This window comes from Aulonocara stuartgranti (assembly GCF_965226115.1).
Source record: "Aulonocara stuartgranti genome assembly, chromosome: 20".
Taxonomy (NCBI): domain Eukaryota; kingdom Metazoa; phylum Chordata; class Actinopteri; order Cichliformes; family Cichlidae; genus Aulonocara; species Aulonocara stuartgranti.
Genome location: NC_138956.1, coordinates 30,047,992 through 30,069,795, shown reverse-complemented (window position 1 = coordinate 30,069,795; position 21,804 = coordinate 30,047,992). Strand labels below are relative to the sequence as shown.

Below are 21,804 nucleotides of genomic sequence, written 5' to 3'. Positions count from 1 at the left end.
GTAAATGGCCTGTATTTGTATAGCACTTTACTAGTCCCTAAGGACCCCAAAGCGCTTTACACATCCAGTCATCCACCCATTCACACACACATTCACACACTGGTGATGGAAGCTACATTGTAGCCACAGCCACCCTGGGGCGCATTGACAGAGGCGAGGCTGCCGAACACTGGCGCCACCGGGCCCTCTGACCACCACCAGTAGGCAACGGGTGAAGTGTCTTGCCCAAGGACACAACGACAGAGACTGTCCAAGCTGTAAAAATATATATTTTTTTAAAAGATTTAACACATTTTTAGGTTTTACTCATGTTGCTTTTGCCTAGCTCTAGCTGAGATACTAAAACAGATAAAGCAGGAAGCTCACTCAACCAAAACAAGAGTGGGTGGATTTTGCTTTTATTAGACTGCAGCTAGGAAAACCCCATTGCAAATGACAAGTTCACTAAATTTAGAGGCTTCCTTATGTTCTAAAACAGCGGTCCCCAAACCTTTTTTGCCCACAGACCGTTTTAATGTCAGACAATATTTTCACTGACCTGCCTTTAAAATATTGACAACATTGAGAGTAAAATCCTCCTCTCTGTGCCCCTTAATGCTTTCTGGTCGCAATGGTAACATGTATATTTCTTTCAAAATCAGACACACAACTACAATACAGGAAAAGAGCCAGAGAAACCGAGTTAAAACCCCCAAAAGCCATAAATTTCACACCCCAGCTGGTGCCAAACGACTCACAGACCGGTACCGGTCCTTGGCCTGGGGGTTGGGGACCACTGGTCTAAAACATGCTATTTTATTTTATTAGCACAGCTTGGAAAAAAAAGCGTCTGGACTTCTTTAAGTTGCTTTAAGATGTTTCACCTCTCATCCGAGAAGCTTCTTCAGTTCTAAGGTCAAATGGTGGGGAGTCCCCCCAAGAGGGAAAATAGACCACCTAATGATCCTCTACCTAATCACACAAGCCAAGGAGTGAAAACGGGTGTAGATCACAATCAACCAAGGTTTCGGGTGAATTCGCTGTGAGAACTAACCATACCCTATCATGTGATTTCCTGAGGTCAAACGCCCAGGATGTGAGTGGGCATTAAGGCGTCTTGGAAAGGATCTCTAAACTGGATTATAGATGGAAGACAGTTGGTGTTGTAAACCACCGCCTCTGTTCAAAGATGGTCGTTCATAGATGACATCTTTCAAACCATCTGTCTTCTCTGTCCAAAATGTGAACATAGGTGTCCTCAAAGGAGTGACCTTCTCCTTCCCTCCATTCTCCGTGCAGCATGGGCTACGCTGCCCATGAAGCTACATTCTTTAGGGCGATGCCTGTACAAACACTCTGCCTATTGCCTTCATGTTAAATAAGTTTTTGAATAATAATTTTTTAAAATATTTCTTCACTTCATAATGCGGGCCGCAACTAGGGGTGACATGGGCCGCGAGATTGAGACACAGGCATTAGAGCCTCTTAATGCATGTTTTTTTTTTTTGGGGGGGGGGGGGGGGGGGGGGGGGGGTTCCCACTGCTGTGGAATTACCAGAAATAGAGAGAGCATAGCCTAACATATGAAACAGGAGAAGACCACTGTGTAATCCTTTTATTTCTACAAAGTATCTGTATTCTGAATACCACCTTTTTGAACGGTAACTGTAACGGAATACAGTTACTCATATGTATTCCGTTACTCCCCAATACTGGCTACACTGTACAGCAAATACTACGTTGTTAAGTTTGTGTTTAGGATTTCTGTTCTTGGGATGAACCAGTTTTTGTCTGAGTCTGTTGCTGGGTCTGAGGTACACTGGGATGTAGTGTTTGTAGACTCTCCTGAGGTTTTCTGATAAACCTGCTACATACAGGATAATAATATTGCGTTTCTCTTTCTGATCCTCCCCTCCCCAGTTGTCTGATCTTTTTTTCAGTCTCTTTGTTGACTTGATGAAGGCCCAATTAGGATAACCACATGTTTTAAGAGCCTCTTTCACATGTGTGCGTTCCTTCTTTTTCCCATCAGGCTCAGAGGGAACATTTCCTGGATAGTGTTGTAGGGTCTTGATTACTCCAAGTTTGTGTTCCAGAAGGTGGTGGGAGTGGTGACTCCATCTATGCCCACTGGGGCTATCTAGTTCCACTGTGAACGACCGTCTTTGAACACAGGCGGTGGTTTACAACACCAACTGTCTGCCATCTATAATCCAGTTTTGAGATCCCTTCCCAGACACCTAACGCCCACTCACATGATAGGGTACGGCTAGGTTTCACAATGAGTTCACCCGAAACCTTGGCTGATTGTGACCTACACCTCTTTTCACACCTTGGCTTGTGTGACTAATTAGAGGATCATAAGGGGGCCCATTATCCCTGTTGGGGGGACACTCCATTTAAATCTGAGACCCTCCACCATTTAATCCTAGAACTGAAAAAGCTTCTCGGATGAGAGATGAAACGTCTGCAAGCAACCTAAATAAGTCCAGACGCTTTTCTTTCCAAGCTCCTTAGACTACGATGACCTAGATGACTGAAAACCTTCACAGAGTTTTTAGAACAGCATTTCACCACTAAACAACTTGTTGATAAAAACATTTGTAGATGCACTCTTCCACATCCATGACCTTTTCTTACACAAAATGCAATCCACAGATGAAGACCAATAAACTTTGGTCACATCAATATTTTTTCTATAGGCTGCTGGTATTTTTACATTTATTAGCAGAAGATAATGTTGTATAAATTTCTGAATCTGAATAATCAAATCAAATTGTAAACCTGTAAATATGAAGAAGGAATTAGCTTTGCGCTGCTTTAACCTGTAGGAAAATCTTAACTAATGGTTTTTCAACAGCGCTGCAGGATGGAAACACTGGTTTTCCCAATCATATGGCAAAAGAAGGAGGGTCCATCACAATCATGTGCAAATGTTCTTCTCCTGGACAAAAGAAACTGTTCTGCAAGAAAAATGGTGACACAATTATTCTCTTTCAAACAACTAACGACTCGGCTCAGAGGGAGAGATACAGCATTCACAACGAAGATTTTCTTTATCTGAGCATCACACAGCTGAAAAACTCAGACTCAGGCATGTACAACTGCACTTTGAACAAATCGGGGAATCTGGAGTCGTGCTGTAATTTTCATATTGTCGTCACAGGTGAGTTTTGTCTAAAAAAATGTAGCTTGATTTCTCTGATCCTTTAAAGAAAGTTTAATTCACCTTCATTATTCTACATGGTAGTCTGAGCTTCAAGGGTCTCTTTCCTTCCTATAATGTTATTCTGGCCTTTTAAAGTTCTGTCTTGCTTTCTCATTGTCTTCCATTAGATTTGCCTGAGTTTAAAAAGGAGGCGTTGTGGGTTTTGGTGTTGCCCGTATTTCTGTTTCTCGTTTGTAAAAAGAAGACAGACATCTCTGATCGTAAGTTACCTTCCAACCTTATCTGTGTGATTAAGAATACAGTATCTCACAAAAGTGAGTACACCCCATACATTTTTGTAAATATTTTATTATACCTTTTCATGGGACAACATTGATACAATGTTAAGTAGTCAGTGTAGAGCTTGTGTAACAGTGTAAATTTGATGTCACCTTAAAATACCTCAACATACAGCCATTAATTTCTAAACTGCTGGCAACAAAAGTGAGTACAGCCCCAAGGGAAAATGTCCAAACTGTTCCCAAAGTTTCAATATTTTGTGTGGCCACCACTATTTGCCAACACTGTCTTAACTCTGTTGGGTATAGAGTTCACTAGAGCTCTTCCACTCCTCTATGATGACATCATGGGGCAGGTGGATGTTAGAGACCTTGCGCTCCACCACCTTCCATTTGAGGATGTCCCACAGGTGCTCAATAGTCTGGAGACATGCTTGGCCAGTCAAGTACCTTTACCCTCGGTTTATTTAGCAAAGCACTGGTCTTTTTGAAGGCGTGTTTGGGGTCGTTATCATGTTGGAATACTGTCCTGTGGCCCAGTTTCTGAAGGGAGGGGATCATGCTCTGCTTCAGTATGTCAGAGTAAATACTGGCATTCATGGTTCCCTCAGATAACTGTAGCTCCCCAGTGTCAGCAGCACTCATGCAGCAATGACATCCCGCCACCATGCTTGACTGGAGGCAAGACACATCTGGCTTTATACTCCTCACCTGGTTACCACCACACATCCTATACACCATCTGAACCAAATAGGTTTATCTTGGTCTCATCAGACCATATTCGACCATGGCGAGGTTTGTACTGTCAATCTTTTTAAATCTTATCTTAAAACACATTTTTATTTACTGGCCTTTAATACAGCATGAGAGTTATTTGTTAATTCATATTAGGTGTTTTGCCATCAATACTCTAAGTTATTTTATTTTAGGTATGTTGTATTCTTGTACAGCACTTTGGTCAACGCTCCTGTTGTAATTAAATGTGCTATATAAATAAATAAACTATAACTATAACTATGTTGTTGGCGCATTTCAGGAGGACGCTGCTAATAAAGTTACACAATTGCACAGTGAATTTATGTTTTTATATATATTTACAAAGCACCACAGTTATTGTCTTGGTCGTATCATTTTATTTTGTTGTATTTATCAAAAAAGGTCAGGGACCGCTGGCCTAGGCCATCTTTATGTAGAGTAGCAATTCTCTTTTTCAGATCCTTAGAGAATACTTTGCCATGATGATATCAGAATGTGTGAGAGCAATAACACCAAATTCAACACACCTGTTCCCCATTTAAACCTGAGACCTTGTAACGCTAATGAGTCACATGACATTAGGGAAGGAAAAGGGCTATTTGGGCACAATTTGGACATTTTCCCTTAGGGCTGTACTCACTTTTGTTGCCAGGGTTTTAAGCAATAATGGCCATATGTTGAGTTATTTTGAGGTAACATCAAATTGACACTGTTATACAAGCTGTACACTGACTACTTTACATTGTATCAAAGTGTCATATCTTCAGTGTTGTCCCATGAAAAGATATAGCAAAATATTTACAAAAATGTATGGGCTGTACTCACTTTTGTGAGATACTGTAACTCATTCAAATAGTCAGGTGGCCCAGTAGTGCAGTGGTCAGCACTGTCACCTCAAAGGAAGTGATGCTGTTTCTACTGTCCTCATGACTGTGAAGTTATATTTAACTGATGTTTTTTCTATAGGTCAGAACAGACGGAGAAACCCCGACCACAACCAGACTGAGGCGAGCCATCTTCATTTCTTCTTCTTCTTCTTTTGTTTTTAGAAGAGCTTTATTTCTGATTTTGTATCAAATCCCTACTTCACCTTTAATTAAAGTTGCAGTAATCAGATTTTCTTTTAATTAATGGTGTATCAAATAGCTTTGTGTTGTGTTGACAATTATGAATCTTTTAGTACAATTTCATTTTTCTTTTTGTTTGTTTGCTGATGTGCCTTTTGAAACATGCTGGGAGTAGCTGTAAGGTGAAACTTGTGCTTTGAATGTGAAGATCTCAGTTTCCAGTGTGCATCACACATATTTCAGGTTTCACTACTTGTTACAGACAAATCCGGGTCTTCTTTGTAAACCACAACAGTGGCAATATGTTATCGATGAAAGGAATCACAAATCACATTTCTTTTTAAATCAAGATTGATTGTATTGTCTCTGTGACTCAGTGACTGTTACTGCATACAAGAGTTTATGATTTTGGAACTGAGAATAAAGTATCTCTGAGTCTGGATGCGGATTTTTTAGCAGTCCTGTTGTGCCTGCCTGATGCCAGCAGCTAGGACTGATTATGGCCAGGGTGTAAGGGATTCTTTATGATGTTCCTGGCTCTACTGAGGGAGTGGGATGTGGTAATGTCATCCTTTGTGGGTAGTGATAAGCCAATGATCTTTGCAGCAGATCGGATGTCGCCATGTAGGGTGTTTTTTGCCTGTGTGAAAAAAAGCATGGGTCATTACCACCAGAGGTTTGGGGTGAAACCACTGTGTGATATTGCCTCAGCTTATCATGGGATTTATTGAGGTGATGCGAGATGTGAGTAGAGGTTGAGGTGCCTGGGAAGGGATCTCAAGACTGACAATTGATGTCGTAAGCCACCCCCTCTGTTTAATAATGGTTCATCTGTGATCAGTGATGATGGACATAAATGGTCTCTTTCACTGCTCTTTCAAACCATTTGTCTTCTTGGACCAAAATGTGAACACTTGCATCCTTGAAAATCTGACCGTTTGTCTTTAGATGCAGATGTACAGCTGAATCTTGTCCTGTCGAGGTGGCTTGTCTTTGTTGTGCCGTGCATTTATGGGCTCGCTGTTTGGTTTCTACAGGAAGTAAGGCAGTGGGCTTGGTTTCGAGGAGCAGTGGTGCAGAGTGACATGGAAAAAATTGGGGATGGAGTCTAACTCTCTATGTCTAGTTAGCTAAGTATTTTACCAACATGCAGATGATGGTGGTGAGGTCCGGATGCATTGTGCTGGTGAAAATGTCTGGGAGGATGGTGGTGAATTCTGCAATTTTCCTCAATTACTTAAAGCTAAGGCATGTCATCAGTTTCTGTTTGAATGTGTCACAGTTTTATCAAATCTGTATATTTTCCCCTAGGTTACACTTTATGAGAATTGTTCTCCAGTCCCGACGCCAGACGATCCGATCTATCAGAGCCTTGATCCAGCCAGCAGGGACCTGGATCAAATCTACTCTTCACTCACACATAACAACACAAATGATACTGTCCACATCTGAATATGGATTTTATACCATAAAGGTTGATTTTGCAACCAGAGAAACAAAAACTCATACTATGGATTGTGACTTCAAACTCATCCTTTTTCTTTCCTTTAATGAAAAAAAAATATAAAGATTTGAATGTGCCAGTGAGTTTCTTTTGTTTTTTTCTTGTAATGTACAAAATCCTCAGTTAACCTAAAAGCACCACCTGGTGGTGATGCAACAGTACTCACAAATATTGTGTTGTATGCTTTCAAACTGAACTCTTATGTTTCAAAGTATTGATGAACAGCAATTTGTTTGTCTTCAGCAGTGATGGTTCGATACTTTGGTGTCACAGTTCAATATTTTTTCGATACAAAAAAATGTTCATGCCTTTTAATTTTGTCATCTATTAAAATTATAAATATATATTTTAATTCAAAAGTACAGTTTTTAAATTAAATGTTGCTGAAACAACAAAATAATAAAAATAAATAAATAAATCTTTCTGATCAAGAAATCACTCATCTTTGGGAACGAGAGTTTATTACAGAGAAATGGCTCTTTCCAAAATAAAAGCTATACTATACGCTTCTTCTGGGATATATTCCCAGCAGCATATTAAACATATGTTAGTATTAGTCATCTATTTGTTGTAATCATCTATTCTTGCAGTTGTTTATTACACAAAATAAGTTATATTATCACACTTCTGGCCACATAGCGCTGATATTCACTGCACATGCCCATATTAACTTTTTCCAGCCAGGTGTTTTCCTTTTCCCATTCTTCCCTTTCTCTGAGGGGAACAAACATTGCTGCTCTAATGCTGGGCTTACACTGTGCAGTTTTAGGCCCATTTTGAGCCGATTTTTGAGTGATCGGACCGATTTTGGCCTTCATCGTGCGTCGTGTAGTATACGTGGGGTAAAGAGACGTGATTAACACCTCACGACCAGCTCCCGATCATCAATCGCTCGTGAGGGTCTCACCACAGCCGCTCACACTGCTCGCGCGCAAACACGTAAACGTTGGTGTAAAAGATGGAGCAGCACGGCTGTGCAGCCTGTGATCTGGACACAAGCGATGGAGGCACAACTTGTAGAACTTTGGAAAGCTCATCCGAGCCTTTTCGATGTGGCATCACAAAATTATCACGACCACAACAACCGTGAAAATAGTTGGATTTACATTGCTGCTCAGTCACAGCTGCCCGATCAATGTTTTTCATTAGCAATTTAGCAAAGTTGATGGTGGTGGTGTGTCTGTGTGAGTGTAAGACGGAGAGAGAGAGCGCGACAGATTTTCTGTTATAACCTTCATTTTATGGAGGCACAGTGTGAGCACTCAGGTCGCATCAGAGCATCGGGCGGTATAGTGTGAGACCTGCATCGTGACCTACCAACTGCGAGTCAATCGTGCAGTTTGAGCAGGAGCTGAATAACGTGACTGAAAAAAATTGCACAGTGTCTGCCCAGCTTTAGGTTTACTGTCGTCCGAGACTTGCACCGCAGTGTCTGCGTTTGTTTCCCTGTTGGCCATGCTTCTTGTTGTGGTCATTTGTTGTCTTCCGGTATTTTCTCCGTAAGCGACCTTTCCTCGACCAATGAGATGAGTGGTAATCTGAATTGTCATACTCGTAAGTGTGCTGTCAGCTCATTGGTCACAAAGCAGGAGAGGGGCTGGGAATTATGTTTTCAAACAAAGCGTTAATTCCATTAAAAGTTATAGACTACTTTTGATTCTCACTGTATTACGGGACAAAGTGCGTCCCTTATTAGCTCAATACGGGACGTGTACTTTTGTTTCGAAATACGGGACGATTCCGTATTTTAAGGGACGGTTGGCAACCCTAACGATGAATGCCATGATGACACTACCGAGGTTGTTCATAACTGTAGTACCTTCAATGACAACTCCAACATCCTCTGGCTCCTGAATCCCTTCTCTTCTGATGGTGTAAATGCCCATGACAGTTGCTGCAGTGGACCTCAACCGTTCATCCTCAGTGGAGGAGGTCTGAAAAACAGGTTGTTTCAGGTTTAAGGGCTCTGTCACTTGGTAGGGGACATATTATGCAAAACTCAGCTTTTGTATCCTTTTGTGCTGAAACATAGGTCTCTACCGCCTCTATAAACACTCCAAACATAAATAAAACCCGTCAATCTGTTTCCTATCAATAGTTTGGGTTCAGGTATTATGTACCTCCCTTTGGGAGGGGCTTGATATAGAGCAGCAGCTCCTCCAGTGTCTATCAGTGTGTGTGTGTGTGTGTGTGGGCTGGGTCAATTTCCCTTATTTCATCACAATTGGGAACCTTTTGAAACAGCTTGTTTTATGCACATTATTCCTGAAACCAGGAGATTGCTGTAATGGCAGTGACACTAGTTAGTGTCTTGATGAAATCTGCTGTGTTCCTTATAATGAAGACTTTTTACTAATTGGCATAATAAACTGAACTCCATTGGAGTGTTTACTTTCTGAAGTGCCTTGAGATGACTGTTGTTGTGATATACCGCTATATAAATAAACTGAATTGAAACACTGACAGAAAATGGATGAATGTTTTGTCCACATTTACTGTGTTTATAGAGGCAGTAGATACCTACATGGCAGCACCAAAAGAATGAACAATTGAATTTTTGCTGAAACTGTCCCCTTAAAAAGTGCTCTCCAGTGCAAGTTTCAACAATGACTATTAAGAATAATACATATTTCACAATTATATTGTCTCTTTTGAATATATGAGGATTTTGTGTGTGATGAACCTAACTCAAATTGAATCTAGAAAAGAAAGTGTGATAAGCGTACCAGATACTCCTTGAACAGTAGGTCTGGATCTTCATTAAAGTAGATCACCAGGCTTTTAAGAGTATGCTCCCTCTTTATGTCGATGTCATCATACTAATGCAAGGGTGGAAAAAAAGGGTGAAAAAAATGGAATTGATTGATTGCATTTAATTGATGGGTTTATCATTAGTACCAACCAAACTACTGATCGCCATGATATCCTTGATCTTTTGGCCCTTTGCTCCTTTGCTCCCCTGAAAAATTTGCATCAGCTTGTCTGTTAAATTGTCCAGCTGAGCCAAGAACTTCGCCTGCAGGGGTTTTGTAGTGATCTGCAGGAACTCTGCACCTGGAAATAAAACATACATAAATATAATAAACTAGAAGTTTAAATACAGACTGCTGAATCAACACACTGAAAGTTGCTAAACATTTGAACCATCAGTGAAGTTTGTCAAGACCTAAACTGTTTTTAGCTGAGTTTAGGAATATATCGCCACCTGTTGCTTTGGCATGTTCCTAGCAGCGTTTTCCTTCATTTTTGCGTTTACCTGTGGACGGGATTATTTTTTAAAACGAAAACGGAAAATCTCCGTTTTCAAAAATACCTGTGTAAGTGTGGATGTAGCCGAAATCTTTTATAATAATAAATAGGTTTGAACGTCATGGGAGTGCGCATTGTGCTGCCTGCAGTTACTCTTCCGGCCACATGGTTCGCTTTTGGTAGCACCCTCAGTAAACTATGTAGTGCTTTTAAAGACACCTCAAAACGATACTTTCTACTAGAAAATGGCATATAATAATAAACACAGAATACCATATTTTTAGATTATAAAAAGAAAACAGTAAGAAAGAAGTTAGCTATAGGACATCATCTTTCATTGAGCACAATGGCTAGCTGCTAATAAGCTAGCACACGCTCCGACTTAAAAGTTGGCAGCTACACAATTTCTCCTCTAAAACAAGGCACTTTTGAAAAGACCTGGCTATATTGTCAAAAAAAATAGTATTCAAGCAGAGAAGAGAATGGTAGCACCACCAAAAGTTCAAAAAACAACTGTTACTTCTATGATAAATAGCATTGCCATAGATTTAGCTGATAAAGAAATACACAATTGGATATATGAAAAATATATGTAGTTTTATCCAAAAAGTACAGAGAGGCCAAGAGCAGCTGCATTCATTTAGGTGATCCTGAAAGAGCGCAAAATTTTCAAAGAAGGCGGACCATTGTGTAACTCAGTAACTTTGTGTTCTTGTGACAAAGACTGCTTTGAGAGAAAATAATTTAGGTTCACCACACGAATAATAATTGCAGTAACGCTGGAGTGCTACATTTGCGTTGAATGAGATTAAAAATAATGTTTAAGCTTAAAGAGGGGCTTGAATTTATTTCTTTGAGTTTACAAATACTTAAGTGCAAAAATGTACTCCTCCTACCCCCAGTGCCCCAACAAACTCATTCATTTTGTGTTCAGAATCAGCCTCTGCTGGTTTTGAATAATTTTAGGTTTACACAAAGAAAATCAAATTAATTTGGTATTTTTTAATTGTATTTGTGAACAACTAACATAATTTGCATGTGTTCTTTGAAAGGAGGACCTGAATCTGTTTTTTGAGTGTACTTAATGTGTTGTCTTGTGTAGTTAGTGTGTAGTGTTGTGGATAGTTTTGTGTTGTGTGTCAGAACAATGGGGCGACTGCTGTCTCCAGGTAGAAACCTGCTGCTGTCAGACCTGCACGTATCAGGCTTTGATATTCTCCTTTATAGTGGACAGAAATTGTGTTTTTGGAGTGGCACAAATAATTTGTGTGTCTTATTGAATGCAGAACAGCTGATTGTTCTGTAAATAGTTTGAAATGGTTATTTAAAAAAAGGGTAAAAGGTAAATGAATAACTTTGTTGTTTGCAAAACTTGTGCATATGATTTTAAAATTGACAATTTGTATTTGCATTTAAAGTTATGAAATATGATTCAATAAACATGTTTGTGGTTGTTACGATAAAAAATATAACTTTTTCTACTCTGATTTTATGTTTTTTTGGTCTGATTTTAGATCAGTTGTGTTAATACAGTATGTCAAAATGAAAACACAACTCTTTATTCAGACACACAAGGTTGCGCTGAAAAGGATGATACCAAACAAGGCAAATAAACTGTTTTTAAAGGTGAAATGTGGAGGGAAAATCAAAAGTAGTTAAAAATGGCCCCTGGACCCCAGAGGCTTAAACATTTTAAACATTTTTTTAAAGTAACGCAATAGTTACTTTTCAAGTAATTAATTACTTTTAGAATATTGTAACTCAGTTACTAACTCAGTTACTTTTTTGAAGAAGTAACTAGTAACTATAATTAATTACTTTTTCAAAGTAACTTGCCCAACACTGGTCTTCAGCGACTCTGGCAACATAATAAACTGCATAGTAGTAAGTTTAAGGACTTCAAAGTTTTAAAACACCATTAAAATTTAACTGAAATCAAATATAAAATACAATATTGTATTTGGGTCTAGAGACCCTTGAAGCTAATAATGAAGGTGAATTGAACTTTCTTTAAAGGATCAGAGATCAAGCTACATTTTTTAGAAGAACAGTTAGTGAGCACTTAAAAAAGTGCATGTGTGACTGAGTGTGAATGGGTGAATGTGGCATGTTGCATAAAGAGCTTTGAGCGCTCCAGGAGAGTAAAAAAGTGCTATATATGAATCAGTCCATTAACAATATAACCACCCCCACCCAAAATCGGGTAACAAGCCCCAAGAGTGATGGAAGAAGGAGCTTTGAGTGTGAGAGGAACTGACCTGCAAGATGGGATCACGGTGAAGCTTGAAACCAAGCTACTGCATGGTTACCAAGATTACTTGAAGTACTCTCTGAAGATCTACTAGATGTAGACTAGATATAAATGTAGCACTACTTTATTCTCTCATCTGAATCCTCGGTGGTGTTTAATAGTTTGAGAGTAAGTAAAGAATAAATAACAAAATTAAAAATTAGTCTACATGCAAACTGGATGTAAGTTTAGCAAGTACAAACAAGTACTCTGTTTTAGTGTCATGTATTTGTCATGGTTAGAGAACAAACAAAATATTTGGAACCAACAGGAAAAAATAAAGTTTCCTCGAAGGCTATATATTTCTTACTGATAATCATGGGAAAGTGGTAGAAAATAGACACAATTGTCTACTAGCATCTATTGTCCAGCACATTTCCCTGATTAGACATTAATGTCTATGATGTCCACCTTACTCCTAACCATATTTTCCCACCGGAAAACTTTACACCCTCCTGCTGTACACACACAGAGGCCTGAGGGATCTTCCAGGAATGGAGATGCTTTTTCCAATGATCCAATCAGTCAGTTCGTGACGATTTAATATCTGTGGATTTCTAATCTGGAACATAACCTGCTACGCAACATGTTTGGCACAGTTGAGACCAAAAGAGCTGAATAAATCACTTATTACATTTTCAGAGGCAAATATGGAAGCTGGTGAAACCATCACAGGTAAGATCCACCTGCACAACCTTGGGACAACCTAAGGCATGTTGCAACCACAAGTGCTTGACTTCAATGCCACTGTGGGTATTCACAATGTGTGACACTAATATATGTTTTTGTGCAGTGTGCAGGAACACGGGACATGGTCCAACACAAAGTGAAAGTACAAAAAGAAAAGCATGCTAAAAAAAAAAAAACAGGCAAGTATGGAAGACTGGTTTGCTCATGACAGGTAAGATCTCCTTGCAGAACAAAGGCACATGCAGTCATGAGTACTTACCTGCGAGTGTTAAGCACAGCGTACAATCTCATGTTCTTGCAAAAGAACACACAAGACAAGATTTTGACTGTAATTCAGCTGAATAGTGTTTGGGGAAGTTGTTAAGATGGTTCCTAGTTTAGAGACATTAGAAACTGCACATGCTCATCTTAAACTTCACCTGGACAACTTGGCAGACTCTGAAATCCTTCTAGTCTCTGTGTCTCAGTATTGTAGGTCATCTCTCATGTGACAGTTTAAACTGCCACCTCTCCTTCCTTGTTCATCTGTGTGTAACCTCGTTGACTTTCTCTGCCACCAAACCTACACATACTTTTTCTAATGTGCCAACATAGTTAACCTTTAGATTCAACTTAAGGTTTCTTCCGGTGTCAAATTTCTGAGCGGTAAAAACCCTGTGTGAGTAGTAAATTATCATGGTTTTGTTACAAAAGACAATATCACTGTTTGTGGTTAACCTCACAATTTTGCACAAATATCAGCTAAAATCAGGACTGAAACAAAACCAATGAGGGGCAATGAACAAACATTGCAACAGCTGAAGCATGCACTGAAATGCACTTTTACTTACACTAGTTCTGGTTTGTTTTACATTCAAAACAAAGGATTAAATTTTTGTCTGTAGTTAATGAAACCTTTTCATAAAATTGGACTAAATCACTCTTGCAAAACAGGAAGTCAAATGTTCCTTTTTTCTAAGTAAAGAAGGAAGAGAGGAAGCAGTTACTCATCACAGCCTCGATATGAAACTGTGTCACAGTTTGGTCTGTTTCATCTTCATTCGTGAGTAAATTTTCTTATTTAACTTGTTTTATCACTTTTATTATTATTTTATTTCTATGTGGTGTTAACGAATTCATTTTGCAACTTGCTGAACAGTTTAAATGGTTTATTCTGTTTTGCTCATTATTGTCACCTCTCGCTTACAAGTTATTGGTTTCTGTGGTTAAACACGTGGTTAAGAGTTGGGAAAAGGTCACTTCCACACATAGCTCACCAACAACACAATTTAACTGCTTAAAAATATAAATGTATGGAGAAAATAAGTTCTTAGCACAAAAATATTTTTTTATAGATATATTTTTAGTTTCACAATAGATCTCTCGTTAGACATTGGCCTTCTAATCATAGTTTCATCTTTGTTGAATTACCCAAATGTTTTTCTTTTTTTAAAAGATCAATTTTTCGTTGCCTTTTCTGGTATAAAGAGTTAGAAGTGCAGACTGGTGTTGCGTCAGACTTACTGCTTTAGCAAATACGCAGGATATTAAAAAAAATAATCTTAGAGAGTCGTTTCCATTGTTTTTGTCAGCGCTCTGTGTGCGGGGAGGTGGAGATGTGGATCCAAGTGCAGGACTCTGAGATGGAAAGATAACTGAAAACCACAGCTTTATTGCTGGCACCAACAAAACAGAAACCAAACATGAAACCACTAACTAGAAAACACAGGCAGGATCTGACGGTAGGACACGACACCGAGCATGGGAAAACACAGGGCTTAAATACACAGGGTAGTAATGAGGGAATGGGCAACAGAAGGGAGACACAGCTGGGGGAGATCAGGGCTAACGCGACGGGGGAGCTAAGCTGCACACACTAACATAAGACAAAGACTTTCACAATAAGACAGGAAACAAGAATTACTAAACCAGATGCAGACATGACACTGAGAGACAGACTAGACACTGAACAGAAACTGCAACACACATGAGAACCCAAAACCTAAGAACTGATCCCTCACCAAGAATAACAGAAACAGGTCTATAATGATAATAATAAACAAAGCACCAGAACAGCAGAAAACAATCCATAATGCAAAAATAAACCAAAACATAATAAACTCAAAACACTAGGTCCAACGGACCCAGAACCGTGACAGTTTTAAAAAGCACAACATGAACGTGTTAACGGCAATCTTCAGATGTTAAACAACAAATCCACAACCTCCATTTCACATTCAAAGAAAGCAAAAGAAGATTTAATCAGAAACACAAAAAGTCCAACTTTCAAGCTTTTTTAAAATAAGGTTCTGAGTTTTCATCAGCCGATGGTTTGTGTTGATGTCAGGAAGAATCATGGAGCTGTGTTTGCAAATTCAAAATCAATAAAAATGTAGTGAATTTAACTGAAACTGAAAATGTTCGATCTGCTTAAATAATTTTTGGTCTTCAATTTAATTTATAAAGGTGTTTTAAATTATTTTGGGCATGTCGTAATTACTGATTGTTTGCATTTTCAGAAGCACTTCAGGATGGAAACGCTGATCTTGCTACTGCTGAAATTCACATCCATGCAGAAAGGGAGGGAGGAAACATCACAGTTGGCTGTTCATTTTCTTTGTCTGGAAGCTTGAGGCTCTTCTGTAAGGAAAAATGTGAACAAGGAAAAATTCTCATTGAAACAACAGAGGACACAGCTCAACGAGGCAGATACAGCATTAAATATAAAGAAGGAAGCTTTCTAGGAACTAAGACAATTATGTATGCGAGCATCACAAAGCTGGAAGTGTCTGACTCGGGAGTGTACAGGTGCTCTTTGGGGAGAATGGGTGTAGATTTTTTTGATTCAAACTATGAATTTCAGATCTCTGTCAAAGAAGGTGAGTTTCTGCTGAATGTCATGAAAATGTTTGTTCATACCTGTCCAAATACTTACTGACACCTTATTCAAATAACCTTTGTATATTATATCAACTGTAAAAATGCAGTTTTATCAGTTCTGCTGTGAAGCCCAAACTATTACTTTCTTGTACGTGTTTCACTAAAAGAATATTAATGAACCTCCAGTTAACCTGTCAGTTAACTAGCTGCATTATTCATTATTGATAGCTTCAAGTGTTTCAATGCTAAATTTAATTCTGAAACCTTTTTCAACATAAACATTTGTCACATCAGCCTCCACACCAACAATGAAGATGACACCAGAGAGTTCAATCTCCACTGCTACATCATCCTCCACTGAAGCTTTCCAACACTTTCCCACCCAACCTGCAAGTTCAGGTACATTTATATTTGCATGTATGTAGATGGGTCTATTTAAATTATGCATGAGTTTATTAGAATGTGTCACATACCCACAAAGGAATAATTGTGTTAGAAGTAAGAATACATTAAATTGAAATAACATACAAGTAGAAAAAGTGCAGTACTTCTAATCTTCTAATCTTTCTATTTTTACAATTGTGAGTACAGCAGTTATAGCACACAAAAAGCCTCATTTGAACTGTAGGTATTAATGAATACTTTAATTAAAATGAGGAAGCACAGCAGTAGATAATCATGCCTAAAACCAAAAAAAACTTCTCTTTATAGTTTTCATCTTAAGGTGGACATGTAGGAGCAACTATGCTTTAAGTAATATTAAGTGAACACTTCTCTCTACCTAATGAGCTGTTGTATGTGTTGGTGCTGAATGGATAAGGAAAATACCTGCTTACTGTGAACATGCAAGCACATGAATTCACATAACACTGTGGCTAAATGAACTGGCCCACGGCCACAAGCTGTATTTAAACTAAATAAACTAAGTCTGTTCTGTTCAACTCCTGTAGATCTGCTGCTATACACGGGTCTGTTTGTGATTGTCCTGATCGCCTTCTTATCAGCAGCTTTGCTGATTTTCTGCAAGAGGAGAGCCACTAAACCCATAAGTGAGCGTACAAAAAATGAATTTTAAAGCATTTTGTAATATTTTTAAAGGACTTTATTGATGCATTATCCTGTTTTGGAGACTATCCCCAACCTAGTTTTTGCAGTAAGATCTAGAAATATACTTTATGGAGACTATTTGCAAAAATAACTTTCAGTGGGACAGATTTGTATGTACCAAGTGTTTAGTGTAAGACTTTAAAGAACACTTTTTAAAAAATACTATTCATCTATGAAGCTATAATTTTCTTTTAAATTGTGTACACAGAAGTCAAACTTGTCTTCCATAGCACGCACACACACGCACGCACGCATGCACACACACACACACACACACGCACACACGCACGCACGCACGCACGCATGCACGCACACACACACACACACTCTCTCTTCCCTGTATGTAACCAAAGCACCAGATGTTCATTTATAACTAAGAACAGTGACTGGTTACAGCAGTAATTACTTGTAGTTACTATTTAGTTAATAGTTACTAGTCATTTAGATATTTATGTCACTGACCTGAACTTATTTTAGTTCTTCAGATTTAGTTCCTCATATTTTACAGAGTTTGCTTCCTCAGGTTCTACGTATTGCAAGGTTTCCTCATGCAAGATGTTTATTTTCTGAACTTTATGTTTTCAGGACCTCCAGTAGAAAATGTGTACTCCAGCATCATAGATGTAAGTTTTAGGAAGTATGAGACATGACTTTCATTATTGCTAAGTTTGTATCAGTCAGGTGGTTTCTTCTCTTCCTTCAGGACAACCAGCTGTATGAAGAGATCAGAGAGGAGACATTTCCACCTCCTGTGGAAATGTCTACAGTTTACACCACTGCCACACGCCCCCAGCCAGATGGAGTTGAAAGCTCAGATGACTAAAGCATCGCCACTTAGAACTTAAAATGGTGTAAGTGGCGTGATCTTTCAGTTCAGTTCTTTATAGTGAATCAGGTAAAAATAGGAATAGTCATTTTTCAGTTCTCAGACACAAAGATGAAAGTTGTGAAATAATTTTTCCCAATAAACTGTTGACGGTTAAAGATATGAACGTTTCTTCTTTAACTGTAAACAGGGTGCACCAAGGTGGCACCGGCCACCACCTCAAAATTTGCAGGCCTTCCTGCCAAAACTGTCCTGTGATGGTAATAAGTTAAATAAACTTGAGCACAGGAGAGACAAAAACACCCTACAATGAGTTGAAACATTAAATCGTTATTTAAAGCAAATTATTATAGATTTCAAAATCTTATTTGATTTTCATATTTACCCATTTTCAGTGATATCGACTTTAATAGCAGGAAATTAAGTTGACAGCGATCGTTGCTCAAGAGTTGGCAGTTCGTCTTGTAATTGGAAGGTTGCCGGTTTGAGCCCCGGCTCAGACAGTCTCGGTCATTGTGTCCTTGGGCAAGACACTTCACCTACCGCCTGCTGGTGATGGCCAGAGGGGCCGATGGCGTGATATGGCAGCCTCGCCTCTGTCAGTCTGCCTCAGGGCAGCTGTGGCTACAACTGTAGCTGCCTCCACCAGTGTATGAATGTGAGAGTGAATGAATAGTGGTATTGTAAAGCGCTTTGAGGGGTCCCGAAAAGCGCTATATAAATGCAATCCATTATTATTATATAATTCTTTTCTTTCACTTTTCTTTCAACTGCAAAGCTCTCCAGCGAGTAGTGCGGTGCTCTGAACGGATAATTGGAGGTGAGCTTCCCTCCCTCCAAGACATCTACAGGAAGCGCTGCCTGAGGAAAGCGGGGAGGATCATCAAGGACTCCAGTCACCCCAGCCATAAACTGTTCAGACTGCTTCCATCAGGAAGGAGGTTCTGCAGCATCCGGTCCCGTACCAGCAGACTGAGAGACAGCTTCTTCCATCAGGCCATCAGACTGCTGAACACGTCATAGACACCTCAGCTTCACTACTGGAACTTCAACATTATGCACTCCACACTGTATATAAATGCCACTTGTTTTGCACATATTCAACTCTGTATATTTTATATATTTTATTATTATTATTATTATTATTTTATTTTATTTTTTTACTATTTAATTTGTAAAAATGTGTATACATACACACACACACACACACACACACACACACACACGTAGGAAAATATTTAGTATACACATCCAGAAATGCATACACTATTATATATTGTACATATATTTATTAGTTTCAGGTTGGCCATTCTTGTATTTTGCTCGTTTGTGTTGTTGTGTTTGCACATCTCTGTTGCTTGTGGGGCTCGCACACAAGAATTTCACTCGCATGTGCTGTGCCAGTGTGCCTGCACATGTGATGTGACAATAAAAAGTGATTTGTGATTTGTGATCATTTTTGCCATATTTTTCAAGTAACCTGTATTTGACAACAGCATAATACAACTGGAAATTCTTTATTTGGTGGCCCCCATATGGCTGCCCCTATGAAAGAATTGTGGAGCTGCCTGTTGAGGAGAAAAGTGTATTGGAGAGGGAAAAGTCTTTTAAATTTGTATTTTACAATAAATTTGGATTCAAATTTATATTAAAAAAAACTATTTTTAATTTATGGGATTAAGGATTTCAAAGATTGTTCAGATTTTATGTCAATAATATGTTGGACGGTTCAGGACTAAGCATATATGTTGATACTAATATATATATATAAAGAATCAAGCTATTCAAACCTTTCTATATAAACACAGTAGAGTGATACCAACTTAACCTTCCCTTTTCTGTTAGTTGCTATGCTTTTCTGATGGATCTCTGTCACCCAGGTAATTATGATACTCAGATTTGCTGGTAATGTACACACACTCTGGATCCAGTTTATTAGGTACAGCTAATCATAACTATTTTTTTTCATAAATGCTATCTTTTGATCAGAGCAGTAATTGGACTGTTTTTGCAATTGTTGATGAGCCAGTGGAATGAAATGAATCCAGTTGTGTAATGACTGATCCATGTCATCATCTTTTGCTTCACCTTATCATTACTGATCTGCGTTTCATGTATTCTGCCATTTCTTCTTAAATATGTATTCTTTTCTTAGGTGCTCTCTAAGCGAAGTGCTCTGCCGTGTTCACAAATGAAGATTTGACGTACCACAGCATCAATCCAGGGACCGGAACGAAACCTACGCTACACTCACAGAGATATCAAATCTAAATTACATATTGTCTGTGTGTGCCAGCTCATGCATGCTTTAAAACAACTCTAATGACATGATGAATGAGATGGATAGGAAAGATATACTAAGGAATAAAGCTAAAAGGAAACATATGAGTTAAAATGGTTAAGTTGTTGTGATAACTACTCACGAATGAACCAGCTAATGTAAAGTATAGTAATATAATTATTATTTGAGACTATGATGTTCAAAAAAATCAAAGGAAAGGAAATGAACTTATAAACTTGTATTATAAACTTATAATTTATCTATGGACATATAGGAAGGACCAAATAAAAAATATGTAACTAAAACAAGTCAACAACAAAGGAAATAAAATTTGTTTTATTCTAAAAGTAACTAAAAACACATTTGTCTGCATCTTAGTGCTCTATGTAACATTCACACTCCACTGACTGCATCAGGAGCAACTTAAGGCTCAGTACCTTGCCCAAAGATACTTCAGCATGTAGTCAGCATGACTGAAGAAGCTGGGAATTGAACCACCAAACTCCCAATTATTAGATATTTGATTATTGCTCTACATCCTGAGCTGCAGGCACCCAGATGCTTCCCGGCAGAAGAAACTTAGTAAGAAACAAATGTCATCATGATTTATTTGTGTGCATGGCACCACAAGAGGGTGCTCACTAACTTTTCTTTGATATGCCAGGTGATTTCAAATGCAATGTTTCCAGTAGGTTAACAAACACCACACACAATTTCTTTCTGTGTGGTTTGGACCATAGACCATCTTTGTGCTAGCTAAAGGTCCAAAAAAAGTAATAACTTTACTCTTAAAGGCAAAATATATCAGAAAAAAGACACACAGGTGGGAAGATGAGAGATCGTCAAAGGTAACAAAAGCTCAGCAAGTGACATTTGATGCTCTGGAAATTTAATGTATTGTTCTGAATTAATTTAGATTCTTTTCAACTTGACCACACATGCTTTATATTAAGGTTTCTTTCAAACTGAGAAATGTCTTTGAAAACAAATTAAAAGATAATAATGTCATGATGTTCAGAGTTTATTATGCAATATGTGCTAGTTGGGCTGGTTTGCAGAGGCGGGCTATGTTGTACTGGTGAATGACAGACTGCGATATCCACAATCACTGCCATGTTAGGTCCTGATAGCAGAAAGAGACATTATAAAAGGAAGACATGGCACTGAAAGAATTCTGAATTGGAATTTGTGGTAGATTTTTGTAACCAAATAAATGGTTGTAGATACAATACAATTTATACAGCACGTTTAAAACCAGGGGGTACCCCAAAGTGCTTCACAGTAAGGAATGACGGTAAATGATTACACTGGACAGTAAGTCATTAAAACAATTTCAGTGAAAGCCTCAGTTACATACTGTATAGGGCCTGAAAATGTACTCTACCAATTGGTTGAGCAAAACTCTAAAAGGTTAAGAATTGTATTCATGTCTATAAATCTGTGAAGAAATCTTTGCTTCTCACTGACAATCTTTTAAGTAGACTACCTGTTAGGTTTAGACAAAAAAAACAAAACAACTTTCATTCTTAGCAAAACACCACAAAACCTCAAATTGTTTGTCACATGCAGATTTGAACAGTATTGTTATGACTATTGGTAGTAGTGTTATGACTCTGACTGTCATTCTTCGCAGCTTCAGTGAGTTCAAAACTGAAATCCACCGTGCGACCTTTGCCAGCTTTTACATTTTTCTCATCGGCCTCCACAACAAAAATGACCATGACAACACCACCAGCAACAACAGCAACG

At 38.5% G+C, this 21,804-nt stretch overlaps 2 protein-coding genes across 2 annotated transcripts; one reads left to right on the top strand and one right to left on the bottom strand.

Annotated features, from left to right (window-relative positions):
* Nucleotides 1–7,616: 7,616 nt before the first annotated feature.
* Nucleotides 7,617–14,518, bottom strand: LOC309697666 (uncharacterized protein). Its single transcript, XM_082519761.1, has 4 exons — nt 14,486–14,518; nt 9,656–9,807; nt 9,480–9,572; nt 7,617–8,687 (listed from the first exon to the last, which is right to left on the bottom strand). Exons 2-4 carry the CDS (start codon nt 9,725–9,727, stop codon nt 8,451–8,453), a joined length of 402 nt encoding a protein of 133 aa, XP_082375887.1. The 5' UTR covers nt 9,728–9,807; nt 14,486–14,518; the 3' UTR covers nt 7,617–8,450.
* On the top strand, nt 13,936–21,045 carry LOC309697665 (uncharacterized protein). Its single transcript, XM_082519760.1, has 7 exons — nt 13,936–14,024; nt 15,481–15,840; nt 16,136–16,240; nt 16,792–16,890; nt 17,534–17,571; nt 17,652–17,799; nt 19,930–21,045. Exons 1-6 carry the CDS (start codon nt 13,985–13,987, stop codon nt 17,769–17,771), a joined length of 762 nt encoding a protein of 253 aa, XP_082375886.1. The 5' UTR covers nt 13,936–13,984; the 3' UTR covers nt 17,772–17,799; nt 19,930–21,045.
* Nucleotides 21,046–21,804: the final 759 nt, after the last annotated feature.